This window comes from Rhinopithecus bieti, unplaced genomic scaffold (assembly GCF_001698545.2).
Source record: "Rhinopithecus bieti isolate Rb0 unplaced genomic scaffold, ASM169854v2 scaffold_12155, whole genome shotgun sequence".
In the NCBI taxonomy this organism is placed as follows: Eukaryota; Metazoa; Chordata; class Mammalia; order Primates; family Cercopithecidae; genus Rhinopithecus; species Rhinopithecus bieti.
The window spans coordinates 890,347-899,738 of NW_016807423.1; the positions used below are offsets into that span (position 1 = coordinate 890,347).

The 9,392-nt window shown below is 38.3% G+C and overlaps 1 protein-coding gene across 13 annotated transcripts in view; it reads right to left on the reverse strand.

The window, feature by feature from the left end:
- Positions 1-9,392, reverse strand: part of MAST2 (microtubule associated serine/threonine kinase 2) — a 259,350-nt gene that overhangs the window by 42,670 nt on the left and 207,288 nt on the right. For 2 of the 13 annotated variants that reach the window (XM_017881771.1, XM_017881770.1), the window contains exon 1: positions 2,270-2,302. The exons of the other annotated variants lie outside the window; for them this stretch is intronic. In XM_017881771.1, coding sequence (XP_017737260.1) covers positions 2,270-2,291 — 22 coding nt within the window. In that variant the 5' untranslated portion in view covers positions 2,292-2,302. Of the gene's footprint in view, positions 1-2,269; positions 2,303-9,392 lie in introns of those variants that run through there. 13 annotated transcript variants of the gene reach the window in all.

Genomic DNA, 9,392 nt, shown 5'->3' on the forward strand with positions numbered 1-9,392 from the left:
AGAGCGAAACTCCGTCTCCAAAAAAAAAAGACTAAGAAACTGAGTCAATAACTAATAATCTCCAAAAAAAAAGCACCTGTTTCAGATGTTTCACTGATTAATTCTACTAAACACTTACAGAAGAAATGATACCAATTCTCTACAATCTTTTCCAACCAAAGATGATTGTAACATGATTCCTAACTCATTCCATGGAGCCAGTATTACCTTATCACGCAAATCAGATAAAGATATTACAAGAAAAAAATGCTATAGACCAAAATCCCCTCTTTTTTTTTTTTTTTTTTTTTTTTGAGACGGAGTCTCGCTCTGTTGCCCAGGCTGGAGTGCAGTGGCCGGATCTCAGCTCACTGCAAGCTCCGCCTCCCGGGTTTACGCCATTCTCCTGCCTCAGCCTCCCAAGTAGCTGGGACTACAGGCGCCCGCCAACTCACCCGGCTAGTTTTTTGTATTTTTTAGTAGAGACGGGGTTTCGCTGTGTTAGCTAGGTTGGTCTCGATCTCCTGACCTCGCGATCCACCCGTCTCGGCCTCCCAAAGTGCTGGGATTACAGGCTTGAGCCACCGCGCCCGGCCGACCAATATCTCTTATGAAAATAGATGCAAAAATTCTCAATATTAGAAATATCAAATCCAACAATGTATAAAAAAGTTATATACCATCACCAAATGGAATTTACTCCAAGTATGCAAGGATGGCTCAACATTTGAAAATCAATTATCTACCACATCAACAAACTAAAGAAGAAAACCATACAGTCACATCAAATGATACAGAAAAGCACTTGACTAAATCTAAAACCCATTAAAACTTTTTTGATAAAAACTCAGCAAACTAGGAATAGAGGAGAACTTCCTCACTTGACCAAGAACATCTACAAAAAACATACTTGTTAACCTTACTTCATGGTGAGAAACTGGGTATTTTTTCTCCAAGAATGGGAACAAGGCAAGGATGGCCTCTCACTACTCCTATTCAGTATCATACTGAAAGTCTTAGCCAGTGCAATAAGGCAAGAAAAGGTGGTCGGGTGTGGTGGCTCATACTTGTAATCCTGGCACTTTTGGAGGCTGAGTTGGGGGTGATTACTTGAGCTCAGGAGTTCGAGACCAGTCTGGACAACATAGTGAGACCCCATCTCTAAAAAAAAATAAATAAATAAAAAAGCAAAACAAAACCAAAAAGCCAAGAAAAGGAAATAAAGGTAAATATATTAGGAAGGAGGAAATAAAGGTGTTTATGTTTAGAGATGACATGATTGTCTATGTAGAATATTCTAAAGAATCAACAAACAACACTCCTGTAACTAATAAGCAATTACAACAAGGTTGTAGGATACAACGCTAATATTAAAAAGTCAATTGTGTCCCTTTATACCAGAAATGAATAATCCGAATTAGAAATTAAAAACACAATACTATTAACACAAAAACTGTAATGCCTACATATAAATTTAACAAAATATACTGAAAATCTATACACTGTAAATTATGAAACTCTGATGAAAGAAATCAAAGATCTAAATGAGACACTGCATGATCATAATGGAAGACTCAATATTATTACAATGTTAATTCTAAGCAATTTGATCTATAGATTAAATGCAATCCCAATCAAAATCCAAGCAAGTTAGTTTGTGAACACTGACAAACTGATTCTAAAGTTTACACGGAAAGGCAAAATGACCCAAACACCCAATACGATACTGAAGAATAAGGTTAGAGGTCTGATATTACCTGACCTCAAGACTCACTATAAAACTATAGTGATCAAGACAACATGGTTCTGGTGGAAGAACAGAACAGATACATACATCAGTAGAACAAAGCAGATAATCCAGAACAAACTTATACAAATATAGTCAACTGATATATGACAAAGGAGCACTGGCAATTCAATGAAGAAAATATATATTCTCATTGACGAATGGTGCTGGAACACCTGAATATTCATATGCATAAAAATGAATCTAGATACAACTTTTACAAAAATTAACTCAAAATGGGTCATGAAAATGATCCGAATGTAAGATTTACCTAAATGTAAAACACAAAACTATAAAACTTGTATATGATAACACAAGAGAAAATCTAGGTAACCTTGGGTTTGGCGATGAATTTTTAGAATACGAAACCAAAAGCAAAACCATGAAAGAAAACATTAATAAGCTAGACTGCATTAAAATTAAGAACTTCTGCAAAAGATACTGTTAAGAGAATGAAAAAGACAGACCATAGACTAGGAGAAAATATCTGTAAAAAACACATACTTGGCTGGGCACGGTGGCTCATAGCTGCAATCCCAGCACTTTGAGAGGCTGAAGATGGAGGACTGCTTGAGCCCAGGAGTTCAAGATCAGTCTGGACAATACAGGGAGATCTTGTCTCTACAAAAAATTTAAAGATTAGTTGTGTGTGGCAGCCTAATGCACCTGGTCTCAGCTACTTAGGAGGCTGAGGCGGGAGGATCATTTGAGCTTGAGCTGTAGTGGACTGTGATTGCACCACTGAACTCCAGCCTGGGTGACAGAGCAAGACCTTGTCTCAAAAACAAACAAGAAAAGTCAACCCCAACCCCCAAAACAAAACAAAAAACCCACATACTTGATAAAAGACGAATGTGCAAAGAACTCTTAAACCTCAACAAGAAAACAAACAACCCAATTTTTAAAACGAGCAAAAGATCTGAACAGCCACCTCACCAAGGAAGATATACAGATAGCAAACAAGTATATAAAAAGATTCTCAACATCATTTGGCATAGGAAATTGCAAATTAAAACTACAACTGGATACTCATACATACCTATTAGAATGGCTAAAAAGGATGGGGAAGAATAGGAACTCTTGTTATTGTTAGTAGGAATCCAAAAGGTACAGCCACTTTGGAAGACAGTTTGGCAGTTTCTAAAAAGCTAAACACAGTCTTCCCACACAAACCAGCAATTGCACTAAATAGTTACTCACTTGAGTTGAAAACTTGTCTACACAAAAACCTGAACATGAATGTGTATAGTAAGTTTCTTCGTGATCGCTCAAAACTGGAAGCAACCAAGATGTCCTTCAGTAGATGATGGATAAACATACTATGGCACATCCATACAATAGAATATTATTTAGTGATGAAACTAAACCAGCTGTCAACCTACGAAAAGACAGGAACCTTGAAGGCATATTGCTAAGTGAAAGAAGCTAATTTGAAAAGGCTATATATCGTAAGATTCTGACCCTGTGACATTTTGGAAAAGGTAGGTATAATCATAGAGACAGTAAAACAATCAATGGTGCCAGTGCGGAGAAGATGAGGGACAAAGAGGTGAAGTACTATGCACTATTTCAGGGAAATAAATCTACTCTGTATGATACTGTAGTGGTGGATACATGATATTATGCATTTGTCAAAACATACAGAACTTTATAACCTAGAGAGTAATGTAAGGGGGAAAAAACCTTTAAGCCTTGGTTTGTCACCTCTAAAGGCAAATTTAAAAAAATAACTTATGAGGTCAGAGGATCCCAGAGAAGAACAGAGACTATGACAAGAGAATCTAACTGTATTACAAATGTATGAAACAACATCACTGAAGAGGGTGAAGGGAAAAGTGCTGACCTAAGAAACTTTGGAAATGAATGAAATCAGTAAGACTAAAGATCAAAGGAATTACAGGTAAGTACTGAACTCAACTTGATAAAGTTGTTTCTCAGGGAGTATGGGTTAATAATTTTGATACTGCTATACATGTATACTGGAACTCAGTAATTTATGTGTATGGATGGTGGATGATGGGACCCAGGTTTCTCATTGCTGGGGTGGAAATTTACAGATCAGCAAAGGGAAGAAGCTAGAATGATCCATGTGATATTGAATTGGAGCCAGAGACATCAAGAAGAATTCATGTTTAATATAAATACGGACAATTACATATAAAAATATTTATAGACACGTGTATTGTCACAGGTTAGCATACATACTAATACTATATTTCTTTGATCAATCAGCTAAGAGGGACTAGAAAAAGGACACCCCAGAAGAAACAAGCATACCTAGAGCCCAGATCTTGATTTGTAATACTGTTCTCCAATTTGAAAATCCACACTTCTTGGAGAAATGGCTGATTCCAGGACTGGGGTCAGAAATATACAACATGAGCCTGGAATATCTTATAGTCACAGATAATAAGGAAGGGATAAAACAACAATAAACCAAAACCAAAACCAACCAACCAAAAACCACCAAATTGATGTATGTCAAGGGGGAAAAGGAGCCAACTGCAAGGACCTCGATGGCCAAAACTGGAACAACTTAAGCAAAAAAACTAAAGTGTTAATGGACTACAGTCTGATCTAGATAATAAATACCTATTAGTTCATACTGATATAAATGACTGAATAAATAAATGGGAAGAAGACCAGTGAGGATGTAGAACACTTGAACAACACGACCAACAAACTTGACATAATTGACACTTATAGACTACTACCAAACAGTAGTAATACACATTCTTTTTAGGTGAACACAGAACATTTGCTAAGAAAGATCACATTCTGAGTCATAAAACAAAACTCAATAAATTTTAAAAGGATTCAAGTCATATAAAATATATTTTCTGACTACAATGAAATAGAATTAGAAATCAGTAACAGAAAGATCTCTGGAAAATCCCCAAATATTCCTAAACAGTATACTTCTGAATGATTTGTGGGTCAAAGAAGAAATCAAAAGGGAAATTAGAGGCTGGCTGTGCTGGCTCACGCCTGTAATCCTAGCACTTTGGGAAGCCAAGGTGTGGGCATCCCTTGAGGCTAGGAGTTCAAGACCATCCTGGGCAACATAGCCAGACCACATCTCTACAAAATTAAAATAAAATAAATTAGCTGGGTGTGGTGGCAGGCAACTGTGGTCCCAGCTACTTGGGAGGATGAGGCAGGAGGATCGCTTAAGCCCAAGAAGTTGAGGCTGCAGTAAGCTATGATCAGCCCACTGCACTACAGCCTGGGCAACAGAGCAAGACTCTGTCTCTTTAAATAAAAATGAAAACACATGTCATACTACTAAAGCAGTTCTTAGGGGGAAATTTGTATCACTACATACCTATATTAGAAAGGAAAGACTAAATCCCAGCACTTTGGGAGACCAAGCTGGGAGGACCATCTGAACCCAAAAGTTCAAGATCAGATGGGACAACATACTGAGACTTGGACTCTACCAAAAAAAAAAAAAAAGAAATGACCTCACTTTCTACCTTGAGAAATTTAAAAAAGAGGAGCAAATGAAACCCAGAAGAAAGGTAATCGTAAAGACCAAAGCGGAAATCAATTAATAAAAAAATCACTGGAAACAAGAGAGAAAATGTATAAAACCATACATGACACCAGGCATAGTGGCTCACACGTTTGTAATTCCAGCACTTCGGGAAGCCAAGGCAAGAGGATTGCTTGAATCAGAGGTTTAAGACCAGCCTGGGCAACACGACGAGACCCCATCTCCACAAAAAATTTAAAAATTAGCTGGGTATGGCGGTGTGCCTGTGGTCCTGGCTACTTGAGAGGCTGAAGTGGGAAGACTGTTTGAGCCCAGGAGGTTGAAGCTTCAGTGAGTCATGTTTGTGCCACCCTACTCCAGGCTGGGTGACAGAGCAAGACCCTATCTCAAAAAACAAACCAAAAAACCCAACAAAAAACATACACAGGTTTTTGAGATCAATAAAATTAAAATGACAGACAGACTAATCAGGGAAAAAAGAGACAAAACACAAATTACCAACATCAAGAATGAGAAAGGTGACATTTCTATGGATTCTATAGTTATCAGAAGAATGATAAGGCAATATTACAAACAACTTTATGTCAATTAATTTGACAACTGAGAAGAGACTGAAAATTCTTTGAAAAGGTATACATTACCAAAGCTCACTCAGAAACAGATAACCTAAAAATAGTCTTATATCTATTAACAAAATTAAGTTTATAATTTAAAACCTTCCCACAAATTCTAGGTTCAGAGGCTTCACTGAATAATTCTGCCAAACATATAAGACAGAAATAGTAACAATTCTACACACTTCCAGAAAATTGAAGAGGAGGGAATACTTTCCATCTTATCACCATGAGGTCAGCATTACCCTTTATTTTCGATAAAAACTTTTAGCAAACTAGGAATAGAACACATTCTTCAGTTGATAAAGGGTATCTATGACAAACTGAGAGCTAACACCACAGTTAACAGTAAAGACAAAATGCTCTAAGATCAGGAACAAGGCAAGAATGTCTATGATTACCATTTCTATTCACAATTATACTGGGAGTTCCAGCCCAGTGGAATAGGCAAGTTGTCTTTATTCATGGACAACATGAGTATCTCCGGAAAATACAACAGAATCTACAATAAAGTTACTGGAATAAGAGAGTTAGCAAGGCTGCAGGATAAAAGATCAATAGACAAAATCAACTATATTTATATATACTGTAAACTATCAGAAATGAAAAATAACAATATCACTTATAATTGCATAAAAATATGGAACACCTAGTGATAAATCTGACAAAAGAGGTATAAGAACTTCAGAAAACATGTTGTGAGAAATGAAGGATGATTTAAGTAGGTGGAGAAACAAAGCATGTTCATGGAGAGATTTGATATTGTTAAGAAGTTAATTCACTCCTAATTGATCTACAGATTCAGCACAATCCCAAAAAAAATACCAGCTGCCTATCTGATAATCTGATTTTTAAATTCATATGGAAATACAAAGGACAAGACGCCAGACCAAAAAAAAAAAAAAACAAGAAACAAACAAAAAAAAACAGTACATACATACTATAATAACTCCATTTAGATAAAATTCTACAAAATCCAAAGTAATCTACGAGTGACAAAAAGCAACATCAGTGGTTGCCTGCAAGTAAATACAAAAGGGCCTGGGGAAACTTTAGGAGATGACAGATGTATTCATAATTTTGATCATGGTGATGGCTGCAGAGATGTATATACATAGATTGAAAGCTTGTTGGGCACAGTGGCTCACGCCTGTAATCCCAGCACTTTGGGAGGCCAAGGCAGATGGATCACCTGAGGTCAGGAGTTCGAGACTAGCCTGCCCAACATGGTGAAACCCCATCTCTACTAAAAAAAAAAAAAAGAAGAAGAAGAAAAAAATACAAAAATTAGCTGGATGTGGTGGCGGGAGCCTATAATCCCAGCTTCTCAGGAGGTTGAGGCAGGAGAATCATTTGAACCTGGAGGTGGAGGTTGCAATGAGCTGAGATCACACCACTGCACTCCAGCCTGGGCAACAAGAGTGAAACTCTATCTCAAAAAAAAGAGAAAGCTATCTGACAGTATACTTTGAATATTGCATGTCAATTTTATCTCAGTAACGTTTGTTTGAAAATAAATATAAATACGTAAAACAAATATTTTAAATACTTTACATATTCATGGTACAAAATTTTTTACCTTTTCATTTAGAGTGCAATGTGATTGAAGATGGCTCATATTTATGTACTCATTTACTCATTTTTATTGATTTTTTTTTTTTTGAAACAGGGTCTTGCTCTGTCACCCAGGCTGGAGTACAGTAAGTAGCTCAATCATAGTTCATTGGAGTCTTGAACTCCTGGGCTCAAACAATCCTCCTGCCTTGGTCTCCCAAAGTGTTGGGATGATAGGTGGGAGGCACTGTGCCTGATCAGATGGCTCTTATTTTTAAAAATCTTAAGTCTAAATCCTTCTGTGGTTTGTTTTTTTAATTTAGATTTTGACTTGCTTTTATTATAGATAAAAAATAGGCCAGGCGCAGTGGCTCACACCTGTAATCCCAGCACTTTGGGAGGCTGAGGAGGGCGGATCACGAGGTCAGGAGATCGAGACCAGCCTGACCAACATGATGAAACCCCGTCTCTACTAAAAACACAAAAAATTAGCCAGATGTGTTGGCAGGCGCCTGTAGTCCCAGCTACTCGGGAGGCTGAGGCAGGAGAATGGCGTGAACCTGGGAGGCGGAGCTTGCAGTGAGCTGAGATCGCGCCACTGCACTCCAGCCTGGGCGACAGAGGGAGACTTCACCTCAAATAAATAAATAAATAAAAAATAGGCCAGGCATGGTGGTTCATGCCTGTAATCTCAGTACTTTGGGAGGATGAGGCAGGAGGATCACTTGAGGCCAAGAGTTCAAGACCAGCCTGGACAACAACACAGTGAGACTCTGTCTCTACAGAAATTTAAAAAATTATTAGCTGGGTGTGGTGGTGTGCACCTGTGGTGGTAAGTCAGTTGGGAGGCTTAGGTGGAAGATCACTGGAACCCAGGAAGTCAAGGCTGCAATGAGCCATGACTGTGTCACTGCACTCCAGCCTAGTTGAAAGAGTGAGGCTCTGTCTCAAAAATAAAATAAAATAAAATAATGTCAGCAATTTTTCTTGGAAACTAATGAAGAGGTATTATAGTTTTATATTTTAAACAATAGATTAAAAATTGAACCTTTCTTTTGAAAGATTAGAAACATTCTATTTCCAATGTTTTCAAATGATAGACTTAGCTTTTAAAGGAGGCATAACATTTTTCAACCAAAATCACATATAGATGGTTAACATTTCTAAACATCCATCTTCAAATTGCTTTCTCTGTGGCACAAATTTCTTTTTTTTTTTTTTTTTTGAGACAAGAGTCTCGCTCTGTCGCCCAGGCTGGAGTGCAGTGGCCAGATCTCAGCTCACTGCAAGCTCCGGCCCCCGGGTTTACGCCATTCTCCTGTCTCAGCCTCCCGAGTAGCTGGGACTACAGGCGCCTGCCACCTCGCCCGGCTAGTTTTTTGTATTTTTTTAGTAGAGACGGGGTTTCACCATATTAGCCAGGATGGTCTCGATCTCCTGACTTCGTGATCCGCCCGTCTCGGCCTCCCAAAGTGCTGGGATTACAGGCTTCAGCCACCGCGCCCGGGCACAAATTTCTTTTAAAGTGTAGCTACCTTTAAACTCAATGCTAAAATATCACATTCACCCTGAAAAGACTGTTTGTGCCCCTTACCCCATACTCCTAGGGAGCATACTACTAAAATCACTTGTTAGCACAGAAAAGTTGGAATATTTGAAACACATTTTAAGAAAATTGGGCTAGGTGAGGTGGCTCATGCCTGTAATCCTAACACTGTGGGAGGACTTCTGAAGTTGAGGAGTTCAAGACCAGCCTGAGCAACATAGTGAGATTCCATCTCTATCAAAACTTAAAAAAATTTGGCTGAGTGTGGTGGTGCATACCTGTTGTAACAGCTACTCGAGAGGCTGAGGTGGGAGGACTGCTTGAGCCCTGGAAGGTAGAGGTTGCAGTGAGCTGCGATCATGTGGCTGCACTCCAGCCTGGGTAAGAGAGTAAGATCTGGTCTCTTTAAAAAAAAAA